Here is a 19,961-nt window from a genome sequence, read left to right as displayed (position 1 = left end):
ACACTCAAATGGGGTGTTCGGAAGTGAATTAAACGGCAATTCATCAACTGGCCGCTTGAGGCTGGCTGCAAAAGTGAGTCAAATCTGCATCTCCCTCATGTTAAAATGCCCAACTTTACAGCAGAAAAAAACATGTTTACAGCCTGGAGCAAAAAGTGGCTTTGGTCTATACAGCTAATTTTGCCCTTCATGACAACTGTGAGGGGGGTGAATTTTTTTATAACTCATCCGTTTAAATTATATTAAGCCTTAAATTTCTGCATTATTAAGGGTGTCCACTTTTGAGTGACAGGTGGATTCCCGCTGCTGTGGTCTTTAGTCATCATTAGCCGTTTGTCTGCTGTTTGTTAGCCGTCACGTTACCTCAGCTCATTGTCTGACTGTAAAAATATATAAATTCGGGAGTGACGCGCTGCCAAGATGGCGACGGTCGGCCACGCCCACTTTAGGCTTCAAAAACGGTCTTCAGAAACCTACGGGTGACGTCACGGACACTACGTCCATATTTTTTTAAAGTCTATGGTTAGGACCCACACTGACCACAGGGTGAGCGCCCCCTGCTGGCCTCACTAACACCTCTTCCAGCAGCAACCTTGTTTTCTCAGGAGGTCTCCCATCCAGGTACTGACCGGGCTCAACCCTGCTTAGCTTCAGTGGGCAACCAGTCTTGGGCTAGAGGGGTGACATGGCTGCTGGCATAAATATAATAATTAATGCATTTCTACCACAGTGAAGCATGAAGGGAGAGTGTCATAGTGTGGAGAGCCTTTTAAGCTGCTGGTATTGGTGAGCTACTTCACTGTGAAAAGTAATTTAATGCTTCGGAGTATATTGCAGAATGGCTTGCTTCCCACAAATGAAAAGTTGGAGGAATGATAAGATATTATTATTCAACAAGACAATGCTCCTGCCTCAATTGCAAAGACAACCAAGAAGTGGTTTGAGAACCAAAGTCCATCAGGCTCATATTTTGGCCTCGATTTGAACCCTATAGTGAATATTTAGTCTCACATTAAACTCAAACTAACTAGGAGACATTTTTCAACTACTCACAAACTGTTTGAACCCATTGACATTGAGTGGAACAACACTGACTCTTTTTCCTGTAAAAAGCTGTCTGTGGGTTGGGGAAGGCTATTCCGTGCCAAGTTACTTTATCTACAGTATTTGTGCAATTCTTGCTAATTTTCTGATCAGCGTTTTGTGATTAAATTGGTTGAGACCTTTAAAAGACCACTAAATATTTTGCCTTGGTCCATTTTTTGCCCAGGAGTGTATTTAACTTTTAAAACATTAAAAAAAGAATGTGTAAATTATGTCCAACAGTTGTCACATGCCTTCTAACAACAACTAAATCTGAATGAATAATTTTAATATTTTCCACAGAGTAAGAGAGTAAGTTATATAATCAACATCAAATATATATTGCAGGTTTCCTGATTGCGCACAAAGTAATATATTTACCCATAATACATGTACCCATAGGAAAGCACAAAAATGGAAAATGGAAAACACAAATGAGGTGTCTTTTATAAATCAGTTGTTTTTCATAAGCAAACGAGATTAAATTGAGAGCAAATGGAAAATTAAAATGATAGTTCACGCAAAAATGAAAATTCTGTTATCATTTACTCACCTTCATGTTGTTCCAAAGACATAATACTTTCATTCATTTTGGAAACACAAATGAATATATATTTTAATGGACCCTGAAATATTTCTTTCTACAGCAACAAAGTTTTGGTCGAATGGATTTCATTGGAGGGACATGAATCTCACCCTTTTTATTAAAAATATTTGTGTTATGAAGATGAACAAAAGTCTTTTGGTTTGGAACGACATGAGGGTGAGCAATTGGTAACAACTCTAGAGTTTAGAGGAGATCTCAACCACTCAAACTTTGCTCAGATTAAGATAGCAAAGTCTGTTATTAAAATTCAAAGATCTCAATATGAACTCAAACATGTCAATATGTCTTATTAAATATTCCGAACTCCGAATAAATTCTCCAAGACATAATTATCTAAGCTGCTATCCATATTAATTATAGCTCTGTACTATGTCTTTTTGTGTTTTTGGAATTTCAGGAGATATATCCGAGATAAAATTCTTTACTTTCGGTTAAACATAACTAAGAACTCCATTAGGCCTCCTGTCCTGAGCTATTAAAGAGCAACCTCTGTGCAATACCCTGTAATCTATTTTTCTCAGTTCATATTGAATGTTCAAGTTATCTCTGTTCTGGACAGACTGACTCCTCTGCTGTCTGACCTTCCAGTCCATCTCCACATTAACCCCACCACACCCAATCCCAGAATACATTGCTGCTCTCCACAGTATACGTCCTCCCATGTCCTTTCCTAATCTATTCTCCTGTCCTCTGACAGTGCTTGCCATTACTTATACATGCACTTCTGTCCATCTCTAATACAGTTTAACACTCCTAATACTGCTTTCCCATTTGTCTTTAATGAATCATTATCATCTCATGCCCTTCTCCTGCTCTTTTCTTCCATTCCTAATAAGACGGATAGATCTCCGACTGGGCAGCTAGACATGCAGCTTTGTGAAGAGAAGAGAGAATCAGCGAAAAGCTCACAGGTGCTGAGCAACATTTGTTCCTGAGACACTTTTTCAGCGGCGTTTGTTCTGGAAGTTTCCGAAAGATTTTTTTTTCCATTCATTTTTTCCCACATGGGTTTTTAAAATTGTCCTTGTTAAAGCTTTATAACCCATGAACCAAGCCGACCAGCTACGGAGTGAATCATATCATTACAAACTTTGTTTTGAAGCAAAAAAGTGTTTGAAAATTGCAGAAAAAAGACAATGGTACAAGATTGTGTGATTAATGGCTTTAGTGACTGAAAGTACTACAATCCCATGAAGCATTATGAATCACAATCATAAAGAAATATAAAACTATTTATGTACAGTTCTTTATTCTATTTATAGAAGCAATATAATTTAAGTTTATTGCAAAATATCTTCTCGGACTATAGACGAGACAGAATACAATAGACATTATTGCTATCTACAAAAATATACATATATGCAGTAGGGGTGTGATGAGACGCTTATCTCACGAGACGAGACATGAGATTGGGTTCACGAGAACAAGACAAAATTCATGCCTGGAAAAATAGTCTGCAGGTGCATTTTGAAATGTTTTAACAAATCATCTTGTAATGAATGTCATTTCAGTTCTACTCGAGTATGAATTATTAAATGCATTGAAAGACAGTAATATACAAGCACTGTAAAATGTTTTGCCACAAACTCAACTGACTGGCTTCTCTCCTGTATGATTTCACATGAGTCTCTTCAGACCTTACTGTACATGAATTATGAGCTTCCAGAACTTCTGATTGAGGCTGTGTGTGAACTCCTAATGGAACTTTTATCCACAAATTGAACATAGAAATAAAAACAGTATAAATAACAAAAATAAATAACAGTTTTTTTTTCTTAGTCTTATTTAGTGCAAACAATAAGTTCAAGTGCAACCATAATCAAAGAACTATAGCGCACAGACTCTTTATTATTGTTGTGAAATTGCTGTTTTATTTTGCACCGGCAATTATAGGGTTAAGGCGGTGAGTTCGGAAAAAGGCCGGGTTGAGAGAAACGAGCGAGTGAGTTAGGCTGGTGGTTTTGTGGACAGTAGTTTGCGTTCTGATTAAAAGTTCAGAAACGGAGCCTCCCTTGTCTGTCGTTCTTCAGATGTTACAGTATATTCAAAGTGCAAACAGAAACCAGAGCCACAACTACATGATATTGGGAGACATACTATTGAATTGTATGCAGTCTAATTTGCACGCATAAGAGAGCTCGTGTTTTACTTTTACTTTCAAATTCGTGATCACGCGTACTCCGTGTATATACTACTGCCATCGTCACTTGAACAGTGAACTGGGATTCCTGCTGCACTGTCTGTGATGACAACTTGTGCTGGATGAGATGAGCAGATGTTTACAGTAGTTTACAATGGCTTTTATTTTTATAAAAACAGCGAAATGACAGTGGAGGCGGTGACGCGGTGGGCACCGTAATGTAGCGGTGGCATATTCTATGCTAATTTCACCCTCACGCTCCGTCATGACGATATCGCGAGACAGCTTTTCATTCGAGAAATCTCGTCTCATTTTAGTTTCGCGGGATCTCGTGGCACAAGATCTCGTCACACCCCTAATATGCAGAGATAACAATTATAATAATAATACAACAATAATAATAAAAATAACCAGACTATAATGCAGGTCTGATTTTCTGGTTGTAAAGAAAAACCAAACACCTCTACGAAAGGAAACCAAAATCTAGAAAGTTCAGATGAAATTATGTGATCTTCCTCAACCCATCTATTCTGCTACTAATCCAAATTGCTCGCTCTCTCTCTCTCTCTCTCTCTCTCTCTCTCTCTCTCTCTCTCTCTCTCTCTCTCTCTCTCTCTTCATGAATTGTGTCTCCCACAATGCACTGCTACTTCCTGTCCTCGTCCTGTCACTTCCTCCTGTCCCTCTCAGCAGGTAATTGTGCATGCAAACTTTTTCGCACTGTCCCAGTCTGCTGAGTCTAATTCTCTCCTTTTCTCCTCTTCCATCGGCATCCATTTGGTTAAGATGTCTAGACCCAACCCGTTACACATGCAGCGTTTTAAACAGGAGATACAGGGAGAAACAGGGAGTCTGTCCCATCTGGTGAGTGTTTCCTCATCGCTCAGCTAAGTTCGGAAACATAATTACAGTAGAGAGAGATTTACAAGTGTTTTGACATCTGGCATGCTGGAGGTAACCAGCTTAGTCAATCTGATTAATTGTAGGTTAGATAGCATTATTATATATTTGGAGTGCAGCTTTATGACATATTGAATGGGCTTTAATTTGTGGTTACAGTTAAGCAGTCCCAGAACGTCTCATTTTAGCCATCGGAAAGAAACAGAGATCCCCCAGTCAAAGGAAAACAGAAATTTTAAAGTCCATGATAAGGTATTATGGCACCATCTAAAACTTCCTGTTCTGTACAAATGAATAGCATTTGGATAGCTAAACCAATATGTTTGCATGTTATATAGAAAGTGTTATATAGACAGTCTCTTATTTCAAGCTATATACGCTATATTGTACAGCAGCAACAAGTCTTATTTAATCTGCAGCAGCAGCGTAGCAGATATATTTCACCAAGACCAAACGTACCAACATAGTCATCCGTTACCATGCCAAACACTTGTCTTGAACAAATGTTGTCAAAAATGTCTTGAGATGTCTTAATAATTGACTCCAGACTATTAAATTATTGAAAACTAATGCACACTTGAGGTATAGTGGCATTACCACTTTGTGTAAGCATTAATGTCCAATAAGTCTGTCGTCAGTTATTCCTTACTTGTCAGATCCCAAATAAATTAATAAACAAATGTGCCTGTGAATAGGAAATTAATTTGCAATGGCATCACTGACTGCATTCACCAAGTGTCAATATAAAGTCCAAGGCAAGTGAGCAAAAATTACTTATTGATCCTTTAATAATATTAAAGTGCTTTGAAAAATCCCCAGCTTTAAAATGCAGTTTAATGCTGTTCTGTATAACACACCATCAAAGGCATCAGCTCTTGTCTGATCTCTCTCTATCTCTGCTCTTAACAGACCAGTTCTTCCGCTGTCAATCCTCACCATTCTAACTCCATAATATTTCACCCCATCCCAGAATGCTCTGCTCCTCTCCATCTTTCCTTTACCTTCTCCTCTGCTTTCTCATCAAGGTAAAGAAGTGATTTCACCTTCAACATACTTCCTGTATGTCCTCAATGGTTCTGATGCCTTTCAGAGTCGTTGCTAACATGCTATTTCATTTCACTCTACCCGTGTGCCTTTTAAAGCTGTAAATCAAAACCAGAAATTCTTTATGGCATAAACATGCAAAGAGAAGCAAAGAATATCTCACAAATGGTGAGTGTTTGTCAAGATAATTGTTCCATTAATGAAGTGAAAGTGAAACATTCACCCAAAAATGAAAATGCTATCATTATTTACTCACCCTATTGTTGATTCAAACCTTTGTAACTTCCATAGAAGAAATATCTCACGTCTTAATACTTTAATGCTACATGTCTAGTTTAATATGTGGATGTTCAAATGATATTTGAGATTTTCATTGAAGAATGACTGTTACACTGAAGTAAATCTGGTGTACTTTACAATTTTCACCCAGAAATCGCCGGTAACACAAATAATAACAAAGAAACGTCAAGTAACCCATTGCATTAAACGTAATGGTCACACTTTAGTTTAGGGTCCAATTCTCACTATTAACTCACTATTAACTACGACTTTTGCCTCAATAAACTCCTAATTACTGCTTTAGTTAATAAGGTAGTTGTTAAGTTTAGGTATTGGGTGGGATTAGATATGTAGAACAAGTTCTTGCAGAATAAGGCATTAATTTGTGCTTTGTAAGTCCTAATAAACAGCCAAAATCATAGTAATATGCATGCTAATAAGCAACTAGTTAATAGTGAGAATTGGACCCTAAACTAATGTTACCAAAGCAATTTTGAAGTAGAAAGACTAAAGTAGTATTTTCTAGTAAAACATACTCAAATTATCTTTGTTTAATTCACAATTTTTTTTGGTATTATCATTTTTGGAGTTTGAAAGCCCAAATTAAACAAGAATGCTGTCTTGGAAAAGAGCAGCTTGGGCATTCTGCAAATTTGTTCCTTTTGTGATCCTTGGCAAAAAGAAAGCCATACATAGAAAGAAAGTCAATTATGACATAATTTACATTTTTGGGTCAACTATTCTTTTAACTTAACCAAAGAGGATCACAACATTTGCTTCAATAAACTCTCAAATCTACATTTTCAGTCTGACACCAGCAGTAGCACAACATCATTTACTTTAAGAAAGCAAACAGACATTCTTCAATCAAATGGAGACCCATATGCTCCCAAACAGGTACATGACCAGAGGAATGAGGCTTATCCACAATCTCCCAGGACTTGCATGATATTGGTCTGGCTGGATCGAGAGTCTTGCGTGAGATTGTTGGCATGTTGTAGGCAGGACTGGAGAGCACTGATTAGTGCCCCAGCTCTCTTTGATGGACTGTCTCTCTTCACATGGTTGGTTTTGTAATGAGAACGTGCCAATACAACACACACACTTGGCTGTAACATCCTCACATTCCAGCTGACCACAGGGAGAGAGCGCATTCCTCTCTTCCATTGCCAGATGCTTGACCTGAAACTCTAGCTCCACCCACTAAACGGTTCAAAGTTACTGGATCATAGGAGTTTGTGGAGTTTTAGTTTCTCAAGATTGACTGACAACCCTCATTTTGAGCTAAAAGACATTGGTTCTGTTCCAAAACATGGCGAGGTCACCTACATAAACCCAACCCAGGCGTAAGTGAAAAATATGTGACTCTACATTGCTGCAGAACTCCAAAAATGTACCTATACATATATTTCACTGCAGTTTCCAGCAGAAATTAACAGTAAAGCCAATAAAACACCAATGTTATGACCTCAAAACACTTACCATAGTGCATGCTTTGTAAACTAATACATTTTGACATGTGCATCACGTAACCAGCTCCATATGTATGGCTTTTCTGACGTAGTAAACTTGCTTGGTAGCTCACCTGGTACAGCATTGCACATGTGATTCGGGCCGCTTGGGTCCAGACACCACAAAAGAGCTCAAAGCCTCTCGGAAGGAAGCTAAAATGGCATGGTTGCTTCAGCAAATGCATTTTCATCTGATTTGTTTTTGCTCACATTATCATTTAGGATTATGATAGAGTTTAGTAAAAGGGGGAGTTAGTTTCAAACGCGATTTTAACAGTTTAATGCGCGATACATGTATTAAACAACATAAAATATTGCAAAAGTCATGTTTTTAACTGTTTTGAACTAAATTTAACACGCCAGTCATAGGACATCACTTTGAAACTGCCATGGTACAAGCAATGCAATAAGATTTAGCAAAAATACTACGTTAAAATTTGCCTAAAATGAGGTGTGTTTTATGTAGATTGCCTGTTTTATAACATATGCATGTGATGCTTAGGCAGCTCACTGGGTTATGGAACTGAGCAATGCAGTTTTTGTTTCAAAGATCAGGAGCAATTAGACTGAATCTAATCGATCGAACTCACTTTTTGACATAAAGGTGTCAAATGTAGCTATTCTGAATTCTTTTCTCTCAGATTTTCCCCAACATGTCTTCTCAAGCTTTGCTTTATAATTGCTTTGTTCTTCAGTTTCATTCTCTTTTCTCCACTTTCTGTCCCTGCTCTCCTATTGGCTGGTAGCGCACAGTAGGCAGAGTGTCTCTAGTGGGCGCTCGAGCTGACGCTCTGGTTACGCTCTATGAGAATGATCATAGGCCTCAGCCAAGCAGCTCAGGCACTCCGGTAAGCCACAGATCAGCTGTTCAGATAATTGTTTAAACCAGAACAATAAGGGATTTTATGAAATCATGTGGTCATCTCGTGCATCAGTTCACGTTAATAATTCTGTCATCATTTACTCACCCTCATTTGTTACAAACCTGTATGATATTCTTACTTTCCTGGAACACAGGAGATGATAGGCAACATGTCCAAGCTGCTTTTTTCTATGCAATGAAAGTGACTGGGGACTGGTACTATCAAGCTCCAAAACTTATACAATGGTTACTCATCTAAATTGAGCAATTAGATGAAAAATTTGGTAGCATTTTATTTTTACAGTCCTGTTCCCCATGTACATATTATTACAATAACTGGGTAATAACCCTGAATCTACTCCTAAACTTAACCTTAACCCATATAGTTACCTTATATTATCAGTACTTTCTTAGGTAAGATGCTGTAAGTGCACAAAATGTACAATAAAGTGCAACCAAAAATTTCATACAGATTTGCATACTATGCAATAGTATATACTATAGTATATACTGAATGCTGCCTACTACTTTATGAAAATGGTAATGGTGAAGAAACCCCATATCAAATGTCACATACATTTTGCATGTTTAAATCATTATGTGGCATCAACAGTATATAATAATTTCTAAGTACTAATAAACAGCCAAAATCATAGTAATATGCATGCTAATAAGCAACTTGTTAATAGTGAGAATTGGACCCTAAACTAGTGTTACCAATGCAATTTTGAAGTAGAAAGACTAAAGTAGTATTTTCTAGAAACCCCATATCAAATGTCACATACATTTTGCATGTTTAAATCATTATGTGGCATCTACAGTATATAATAATTTCAGAAATAAATGTTATTTAAATTTTGCCGATTGCAGTTGTTCATCCTTCGACCTACAATGTATGCTGCCAAAAAAAAAAAAAAAACGATACTGTGATACGATATCGTGATTGGTCATAAAAGAAGGCAACGTTTTGTGAATGAATCTGCACTTGTCAATGCTTTCATCACATTATGTGTTTTGCACAGTATTTTTTTTTTATTTTTTAGGTTATACTTTAAGTATGACCCCTTCCACTGTGTGGATGTTTATTCTCAGGGTTATTTTCAGCATACTTTACTTCACACTATCTTGACCAGATTTGTTCTTTTTTTTTATCCCCTAGCCTTCCTTAAAAAGAGAATTTCCTCAGAGTCTGGGTGATGTGTGCCACGCGTGTAAGAAGCGTGTGTTTGTAGTGGAGAGGCTCAGCGCTGAGGGATTCCACTTCCACAGGGAATGTTTCCGCTGCGACACATGCAGAGCTCCACTGCGCCAGGGAGGACATTCCTTCGATTCGGTGGAAGGTACGGAGAAGAGCCTGTACTGCATACTCACTGTTTCTCTTTAAAGGAGGAGTTCACCCTAAAATGAACATGAAATCATCATTTACTCACTCTCATGTCGCTCGAACCTATACTGAGATAAAAGTTTATAGTTCGGATATAAACACTGATGTCTACTGTAGCGATCAAAATCGAGTAAATCACCGATCAAGTGAAAGTTACTTGACTCTTCAATTAAAGATTATCAATTACATTGTTACACCAGTAGGTGGCGACAAGTGACTGTTAAAAATGTATTTGTCCTTGAATCATTCGTTCAAGAGATTTGTTCAAAAATGCTGATTCATCCAGCAATGAAACAAGTGAAGTCTTCATAAGTCATTGAATCATTCATTCAAACCGATTGTTAAAAATAATAATAATAAAAAGGAATTCAAATAATTCAAAAATAAGGAATTCAAAATATAAAAAAAATATTTTAAATAGACTGCAACAATTAACATTTTGTCAGAACCTCTAGTAAGACATGTTATTTTGTTTAGTTTAGTCTATTCATAATCATGGGAGAGTTGTGATCTCTATCTCTAACAAAAAAATCATGAAGCTGCACTATATTCCAAGTCTTCTAAAACCATTTGATAGCTTTATGTAACAAACAGACGTCAGATGATGTGAAAATCATTTATTTTTTGGGTGAACTACTGTATCCCTTTAAATTCAAGCATTTGTCTCTTACATTGCAAAAATAGGTCAGCTCTTTGTGATAATGACCCAGGTGGCCACAAGGAGAATCGCGACGAGATCCAGATCAGAAACGCTAGTTGGCATCCAAGTTTATTAAAGGGAAAGTTCATACAAAACGGAAAATTATGTCATTAATTACTAACCCTCATGTGATTCTACACAGAATGGACTTCAATGGCAACCAACTATACCAATGTTCAAAGAAGGTTCAAATGTCCGTCTCAATGCAGCTTCAAAGTCTCGACACGATCTCAGTCGAGAAATAAGAGTCTTATCTAGCAAAACGATCGGCCATTTTCTAAAAAATATATATATATATATATATACTTTTTAACCACAAATGCTCGTCATGTACTATCTCTGAGATGTGCGAAACATTGCGTCATCACGTTGGAAAGGTCACGCGCCACGTCATCTTTCTAAGTTATTTGTCTGTGTACTCCGGTTCAAAAAGGTAGGGAAGGGCGAAAAACTCCATCTCATTTTCTCCTCCAACTTCAAAATCGTCCGATATCTTTGTTTTAATTTATTTTTATAATACTTTTTTTTTTTTTGTGACCTTTCCAATGTGATGACGTAATACGTGGCGCATCTCAGAGATGGTACAAGATAGAGATAAGACTTATTTCTCGACTAGGATCGTGTCATTGGATCGAAGCTGCATTGAGACGGACATTTGAACCTTCTTTGAACATTGGAATAGTTGGTGCCATTGTCCACAAGTCCATTCTGTGTAGAAAAATCCTGGAATGTTTTCCTCAAAAACTTTAATTTCTTTTCGACTGAAGAAAGAAAGACATGGATATCTTGGATGACATTGGGGTGAGTAAATTATCAGCAAAAATGTTTTTGAAGGTGAACTAATCCTTTAAGTTCATCTTCGGAACACAAATGAAGATCTTTTTGATGAAATCTGAGAGATTTCTGTCCCTCCATTGACAGCTACGCAACTACCACTTTAACACTTCAAAAAGTTCATAAAGAGATCGTAAAACGAATCCATATGAATTGAGCGGTTTAGTCCAGATTTTCTGAAGAGACTCGATCGCTTTACATGATGAACAAATTTAAGTTAGGATTTGAATGAAACTTTTTCGCCCTAACGCGAAACTCCAGAACACGCAGATTCCTATTGAAATGACTCGATTTTACCCGCAAAATTTCACCAAACAGTGGTGAATGTGACCACACCTTTACACTAACGCTTTCTTTTCCTCCTATAGGAAAGTTGTACTGCAAACTCCACTTTGCTCAACGGAAATCCTTAGTGACGAATGGAAGATCACAAAATCTACATACGGTAAAAACACAATTCTGCCAGTCATTTATGTTTCGTAATTCCTCAATAGTTGTCTTACAGTCCATCCTTCTTAATACTTCTCCTTCAGACATGTAATAACGGATCCCCCGACAGCTCTAGCTGGAGTCCAGAGGAACGCGAGACTCATCTTCAGGCCGAGTCTCCAGGTATCATGTCCTCTCTGAAGAGAAGCCTGCGCTGGCCGCTGCACGTGAGCCAGTCTGTGTGTTCTGTGCCCCGTGGTGTGTTTAACTGGCTGCATGGTAAAGTGTGGGCCGCAGGTGTTCACCTGATGGATAACGCCGGGGATTACGCTTTTCTGTACGAGCTGCTCAGCGTGAGTCTGCCTCTGCTCGCCGTTCTCCACGAACAGCTCGTCCAAATGTACGCAGAGACCGAACCGCTCAATCTACAGCCTCTACAGCACTGGCTGGAAGAACACATGGGCCACTGGTCTTAGTGTGAGAGAAACGTCATCAGGCAAAAGGGTCATTAAGTGGACATTCGTTCAGAACTGAAAAACACATAGAACAACCTTGAGATGTTTTGATGAACAGAACGGTCTGAACTTGAGATGTTGGCTCATCAACATTCATGTCCTACTTATTCAGAGGGTAGAAATGAAACTGCTTGGTTTGGAGTGTGTGCAAATTACCAAAGGTTTGAGTAAAAAGAGAAAAAAGTGTCAAACACGGAGTGAACTAAGCACTTTAATGAGTGAGCTGCCTTCATGCGCACGATTAAAGAGACGTTCTGCTTTTAATTATTAATGGACTTTCTTTGTCTAGACTGCAAGTTTACAAAACCTGACTGATCAAGCTGCAAACACGTCTCGTTTACTCGGTTAACCATTCATGAACGCTGGAGTCACATTCTTCTCGTATGTTTACACTTCTTATGAAAATCATACCGCATAGCTGTAAAGGAATGCCGGGTTCAACACAAGCTAATCTATTGACATCATCTGTGAAATGTTGATTACCACAGAAAATAATTGCGTCTCTTCCTTCAGATAGTAGTATCTGTATTACAGTGGAAGTCTCAGGGACAAGATATTACTTATATTGTACATACTGTACTTATACAGTATGTTTTTATCAAATCGCTCATAGTAATTCTTCAAACAAGCTATAAAATTTGTGAAAATTTTAGGCGGTTTTAGTACACATATAGTTAACATAATGGGTTGTCTTGCAGATGTACATTCAAAACAATATAATAATTCTGGAATCTTTTTTTTCCCCATGTAATGTATTGTTCTATATAGTTCCATTGAAAGTGCTTTACTGTAAATCTAACATTTGTTTGGGTTTACAATTATTATCTCTGTTAAACAGTGTTTCACAGATGTTGCCCATAGAGATTAACTTTAAATTTAACTTTAAGCTTTAAAGACTGTCTTTGCTCTCATATGTGTTGTGTATATGTAACTAGGGATGCATCGATATGGACATTTTGAAGCCAATAGATATATTGGCTGATATTTCATATCAAACTACATTTTGTGAGATTGATTACAAAAAAAAAAAACGGCCACCTTAAAAATCCAGATTTAAAACAGGTACAACAGAAAACTTTATTTTTTCAAAACAGTGATTATTGTTTTTCCACAATCTTTTAACAAATTGACCTACTATGATCCATTGGAATAAATAAATTATACATTCATATATATATATATATATATATATATATATATAATAAATAAAGATTTTTAATATAAAAAAATAAGAATATATATGTATATTCTATATATATAGATAGATAGTTTCTTTTATTTTTAATTCCTATGATCATTTTATGGAAGCTTGTTTCTGCAACAGAATAAAAAAATAAAAAAGATAATTGCTACTTTTTAATCTCACAATTCTGACTATTTTTCTCAAAGTTGCGAGTTATAAAGTCAGAATTTCTCAGAATTGCGAGTTTTCATCTCGCATAACACGCAATTGCAACTTTATATCTCACAAATCTGAGAAAAAAGTCTGAATTGTGAGATAAAAAGCATAAATGATCTTTTAAATTATTTTATGCCGTGGTGGAAACACGCCTCCATATCATTTGGCTATAATTTATCATTTAAATATATCTGTTTATTTTACTTAGACTGATACAGATAACATTAAAAAGTCAGATTTACTGATCAACATGACCACTGATGTATTGTGCATCCCTGTATGCAACAAAGAGCAAATATGAATGCATTATACTTTGTTCTCAGGCTTAGTTGTATAGTTCTCATGAAGAGCCACTGATCAGTTCCAAACGCACATGTGTCAGTGTCTCTGTTTACCAGGATGTTAGTTTGTGGACAAATTTACACTATGGAAAACCAGCCATATTCAAACCATTGTTCAAATGAAAGTTTTTGTCATACTTATGAATCATGCAAAACACAGAGAAACTACTTTCACCCCTTCATCTGATTCACTGGACTATTCCTGTGGTTTCTTTTGATGTCATTTGCTACCTATAATGTACTGTGTGAGTGCAGGGCAATACTGTACTTATATATTTTACAGTAACACATTTACAGTTCCTAAGTGCAAGTAAAATGCACAATTTTCCCCAGTCAGAAGTATTAATAATATAAAAAATACTTTTTTTTGTTGACACTGGAAGGTGATTGTTAGAGTGTGATGTTTATTGGTATGGATGGCGATTGCAGATTGATCATGCATGAAAATAAAGCATGGATATTTAAGTTCAATCCATTTTTGTGCATTAGCCGCTTGTTTCAGAAACTGTTTACAGGCTGCGTTGTGATATGATTCCCTTCTCATTTAAATTTCTCCTTTGTTTCATTCACTTGTAGTCTTGTTCAAGCTCTCCTCTGCGTCTGCTGACTGAAAGGTGATCGTCTGCAAGGTCACTTCTTGTAGTGTCTTTCACCTTCTGTAATGGCTCTGGAAAGCCACGTGTTTCACAGCTGTGGAAACGCATGACACTAACGCCTGCCTCTGCTTCTTTCATCTGCACGTCACGTCTGACATGTTTCTCTTTTCTGTCTTTCTTCAAGGCCTGCTAATTATTTGCTTATGCAGTCTCTGTCTTTTCTTCATTTCTTTGTTTCAGAGGTGGCTTACATTTCAGAAACCCACACGCAGGCCAGGCGCCCTTGTCGCAATGAAAGCAGGCCATTAGTTCCCTAAATGGCCTTTAGTTAAAGTTGCACCTTTTATTGGACATGTTGTAAAACTGTTTGAAGAGTTTCTTGCTGTATGTTTTCCATTTGAGACATTTGTTGTTGCCTTATTTATCTTAAGCCATACTCTTGCAATAAAAAAAGATAAAAGGTTTTGTCATTTTTACATAGGCATCTGTTACATACATGCATATGGTATCCTAAACATATTCTCATTAGTGGTTAGGGCTGGGTTTTCACACACATTTCACGATTTGATTCGGACTCACAAGATATATCAGGTACAGTACATGTCAATTTTTCTCAAGGGAAAAAAATCCTCAACTAATGCTGTAAATGTCTATGCTTCAGCGGTGGGGTTTTTATTGAGTCTTCCTGCATGTTACATCGTTAGACCAGTAGGTGGCGACATGTGACTCACTTTATGAGTAATTAAATCCTTCACCTCGATTTATACAGCAGTGATACATTCAGGAAATAAAATCCCACCTACCTTGTTTTACTTCGAGATGTAATGATTGATTCATGTAACTGATGTCTAAAACAAATAGTAGGATATTTATAAGAGCTCTGGTTTGTGTCTGGCATTTTCTTTTATATATTATCTTTTTTTTTTAGATATCACCATCAGTTGATTAATCACAGTATATTAAGACAATTTTAATGTATTATAAGTTTTTTTAAAATGTTAGGTTCAAATATTCAAATGAGGCGTTATAATTAATATGCAATAATTTGAATAAATGCTCAGAACAGAAATCTGAACATTGGATAAGGTTAAAAATTCTTGATTTATTCAGAGATAAAGTTGATTTCAGAGGGGAATTTTCATATATTTTGTATCCGTTAAAAAAATGTAATAAAAAGTAGCATGTAATGGAAAAATAGCTCAGTGAATGAAAAACCAATGGTTTTGCCTGTAATTTTGCCTTAAATTGTTAGTTCACCCAAAAATTAAAATGGTGTCATCATTTACTCACCCTCATGTTGCTCCAAACCTGTATGAGTTTCTTTCTCCTGTTGAACACAAAAGAAGATATTTTAAATAACTTTGGAAACCAGACAGTTGACGGCACCCATTGACTTCCATAGTATTTATTTTTTCTACTGCTTAATGATCAAGAATAAATTCACATATTGTTTTACATATTCACAGAACTCTTCTTAGTATGGTAACACAATGTACATATTCCTGACTGCTCCAGATTGAACTCTAAAACTCTTTCCATAACTAGATTCAAGTGGGTGAGAAAAAAGCTTTCAAGACCCTGTGAGTGCTGATAAGTGTTCAGAGTGGTCTGTCTGAAAGTTACACAGATAAGGGTTTTGGGGGTGAGGTCAAGGCCTACATGCTGCGTCTCACACACACTTTAATAAGCCTTAATGTGTGCTCTTCATCAGTGCATTATCTGACTCCATAGTTACAGTCTTGTGGTTCAGCATTACCATCACACAAAACATAACTATAGGCTGCTTCATATTTTTGGTGACTGTGTGTTTGTTGTTAAAATCTGTTTTTACATGTAATGACTGCAAATAACACTAGAGTGCACATTCAGTTTTCAGTAATATCAACATAGGCTACACGCACACAAAAAAAAGGATGCTTGCATGAGGCAAGTTCAGTTGAATTAAAACATTCTTCTGTTTATTTATCCGGATGTCCATGGCTGAACAATTTGATTAACACATGAATGAGACATTCATTAATAAAAAGCTATTCATAAATAAAAACAATATTCACTGAAGCCTCGTGTCCTATCTAGAGCTTTCAGCCAAAAACAGGAGAGAGAAAATATGGTCAATTTACGCCCTCGAGTGGTTTAACAAGAGCAGGACAATCTGTTACACAACCGGGAACAGGAGGAACACAGCAGAGCACAAGATAAGAAAATACATGAGCAGCCTACATGTCAGCTTAAAATAATAAAACATACCATTAATAAATATTCATTATTAACGAGTATTAAAAGGTATATATGACAGCCAAACACGATGATTAAATGAATATTGGATCTTGTTGTTTCTTTGGCTACAGGACAAACGATTTTCCAAAGCGATGCCTGTGAGAAATATGCATAATATAATAACAACTCTCCCTACAATGAAATCAAATGATCCAAATTCTAATGTCTGGGATTGTTTAAGGATAACTGCACAAGCAAATTGATTGACCATTAAAGAGCTTTACACTAGCCTATCTGTGAACAGATCTGCCCACCTATACTATTCTGGAAAGATGGTAAATTTCTATTTCAACCAACCAACGCACCGGCGAATGCGAATGAAATGCCAAGCAATACACTAATTCAGTTTAGCGCATTGTAGGGTCTGGTGTGCAAAAACGACAATAAAACAGCATGCAAATGACTCTTTTGTTGCTTTATACTGAGCGTTTCGCAAAAGCACTGACGGAGTTTGTGGCTGCCCGTGGAGGTCTGTTGGGTATTCATGCACGAATGTCACGATTCGATTCGGACTCACAAGTTTGCGGTTCGATATTGATTCATTTGTGGAGATATATCAGGTACAGTACATGTCAATTTTTCTCAAGAAAAAAAATCCCTCAACTAATGCTGTAAATGTCTATGCTTCAGCGGTGGGGTTTTTATTGAGTCTTCCTGCATGTTACATCGTTAGACCAGTAGGTGGCGACAAGTGACTCACTTTATGAGTAATTAAATCCTTCACCTCGATTTATACAGCAGTGATACATTCAGGAAATAAAATCCCAACTACCTTGTTTAACTTCGAGATGTAATGATTGATTCATGTAACTTATGATGTCTAAAAAGTAAGTTACTCCATATTAACTCCATATTTTTTTGGGTTATTATAAATGCTTAGATGGACAATGTTATAAATCTTAGCTTAAATCTATATTTCAGTATAGCCATGTAATATGTGGAATAATGTAGTCAGTCAGACATTATCCCAAAATATATATCCTATTAGGATATTTATTAGAGCTCTGGTTTGTGTCTGGCATTTTCTTTTACATATTATCTCAAATAATAGAGCCATAATGGGGTAAAAAAAATGCCTGTGGAGGTCAAGATTTTAATTCGGCAATTATTTTACCCATTGTACAAGCTAATTTGAATGCAAAATTCTCTCAGTTGTTCAGATCATCTCTCCCCCCAATTCCCAATGTGGCTACATTTATTGCAGGGGGGATCTCGAGCACAAGATGTTATTAACATGCAAAAGAGTCAGAAATCTAAAGAAAAAATGTATAGTTGCCACAGTTGTGTTAGGATGGGGCATTTGGCCAACAAATGCCCTGAACGGAAGAAGCATCGCCGACCTTCTCACCCTCAAACAAATACACTTCTATGTGCTCAAGCCCAAAGCAGCACTCCTGCATCCCAGACATCTGTTGATCATAATGTGACTGAACTAGTGCGAAAAGCTCTGGTTAAAGTCCTACAGTCCTCCAGTCGCAGTGATGGCTCCTGGTCTCTGTCCAAATAGATTGCATAGACTCTTTCCGTTTTACATGCTAACCTTGGAGGCGAGGATAGCATAATGTTGATTTTGTTGTTTCGTTACTACTGACGTACAACAAAATGCATCTTCAAAGCTTATCTGGTTCTTGTAATTCCACACTGTCTCAACTCATCCCATTGTGCATTTATCCACACAATCAATGACCAACGAGCTATAGAACCAAACTGACTGATGTATATCATAGTATCATCCACTAAAGAGTTTGAGAAATGACGACAGATTGTGAAAGACAAATTGTCCAGATGTCTCCACTGTTTGCAAATGAAACCAAAATTTGAGAAGGACAAAATTCTAACTGGCCATAGTCTTTGCCTGAGGGAACCAATTACGCATCTTCATCTTGACTTCATGTTGTTACCTTCTAATCATCAATATGAGTGGGCTAAAACCTTCTCATTTCAGGACTGCCACTGATGGCAAGGTTGTAGAAATTTTACAGAGAGACATTTTTCTCAAATGGGGAAATGGGGAATTTTGGAAGCACTGGACAGTGATGGTTTTGGGAGCAAAAGTTTCACATTGCATACCACCTTCAATATAGCGGTGCTATCGTAAAATGCAGAGGTGTAAAGAGTACCTGAAAAACATGCTTAAGTACACAGACACAGACAAAATGACTCCATTACAAGTCACCAATTCCAATACGACTTGAGTAAAAGTCTTAGGACTAAGACTAACACGACACCGTTTTCAACTAAAAACTTATGCGTTTTGGCCATTCATTTACTCAACAACAGCATTTTGGGTGCCAGTTTTCACTCAAAGTGCAAGTTTTTGAAAACGGTCTCCGTGTAAACAACAAAAACGAGAATCTCTGAAAACGATGACGTCATGCACATGCATATTACGTGTTCAGTCTATAGTGTTCATCGCCATCTAATGGCCTGGCAGCAGAATATAGCATTTTTAGTCACTTTCGCAGATCCGTGTGAATGGGGATCTTTAGACAATGGTGTCGTCTGTACGCAGAAAACTCAAAGTAAGTTTTAAGCATATCGTTGTCGTGTAAACGCACCTTTTGAGTATCTGATTTTAAGAGTAGGTACTTCAGTATTTTTCTGGTACTGAACGTTGGCTCAGATGTGCACTGGGTAAGATACATGACAGTGAAAAACAAGAAACAGTTAATTTGCCAAGAGAGCAATCACATGTTCATTTTCTAAACTCAAAATAAACCTTAGCAGCTCAATATTGCAATAAATCAAAGTCAACACAACAGCCTCTTAAACATCTACAAACAGTTAAGCACAAGTGCTCAACAATGGGAATTAATAAACCAATGTCCTAGAAAAAGGTCTCTTCAATATAACAAATGAATGAAATAATATTAAGTCTACTTGCACTGGATGTGCTGGTTTCGGCCTTATGTCCTCCTCTCATATATGATTATGAAACACCTGCGATTCTTCAAGCTGCTAATGCACTCACTTGCACGTAAAGTAGCCTTGTTGACAAGTTTGGTTGAGTAAGAAAAAAATACACAAGATATCTGTGGCGAGCAGGACAAGGCAGAGGGC

The 19,961-nt window shown here is 37.0% G+C and overlaps 1 protein-coding gene across 27 annotated transcripts in view; it reads left to right on the top strand.

Moving 5' to 3' along the window:
- Nucleotides 1–15,928, top strand: part of mical2a (microtubule associated monooxygenase, calponin and LIM domain containing 2a) — a 68,257-nt gene extending 52,329 nt beyond the window's left edge. For 2 of the 27 annotated variants that reach the window (XM_079865556.1, XM_079865544.1), the window contains 7 exons: nucleotides 4,617–4,694; nucleotides 8,311–8,412; nucleotides 9,586–9,766; nucleotides 11,713–11,789; nucleotides 11,878–11,956; nucleotides 14,605–14,642; nucleotides 14,865–15,928. In XM_079865556.1, the coding sequence (XP_079721682.1) occupies nucleotides 4,617–4,694; nucleotides 8,311–8,412; nucleotides 9,586–9,766; nucleotides 11,713–11,789; nucleotides 11,878–11,956; nucleotides 14,605–14,639 (552 nt within the window). In that variant the 3' untranslated portion in view covers nucleotides 14,640–14,642; nucleotides 14,865–15,928. Of the gene's footprint in view, nucleotides 1–2,526; nucleotides 2,602–4,616; nucleotides 4,695–4,889; nucleotides 4,983–5,639; nucleotides 5,756–5,872; nucleotides 5,943–6,860; nucleotides 7,145–8,310; nucleotides 8,413–9,585; nucleotides 9,767–11,712; nucleotides 11,790–11,877; nucleotides 13,308–14,604; nucleotides 14,643–14,864 lie in introns of those variants that run through there. The other 25 variants (XM_079865557.1, XM_079865546.1, XM_079865554.1 and 22 more) reach the window with 23 other exon arrangements.
- Nucleotides 15,929–19,961: the final 4,033 nt, after the last annotated feature.

The sequence above is a fragment of the Squalius cephalus genome (genome assembly GCF_949319135.1).
Source record: "Squalius cephalus genome assembly, chromosome: 3".
Lineage (NCBI taxonomy): Eukaryota > Metazoa > Chordata > Actinopteri > Cypriniformes > Leuciscidae > Squalius > Squalius cephalus.
This window is presented reverse-complemented; position numbering and strand designations above follow the sequence as displayed.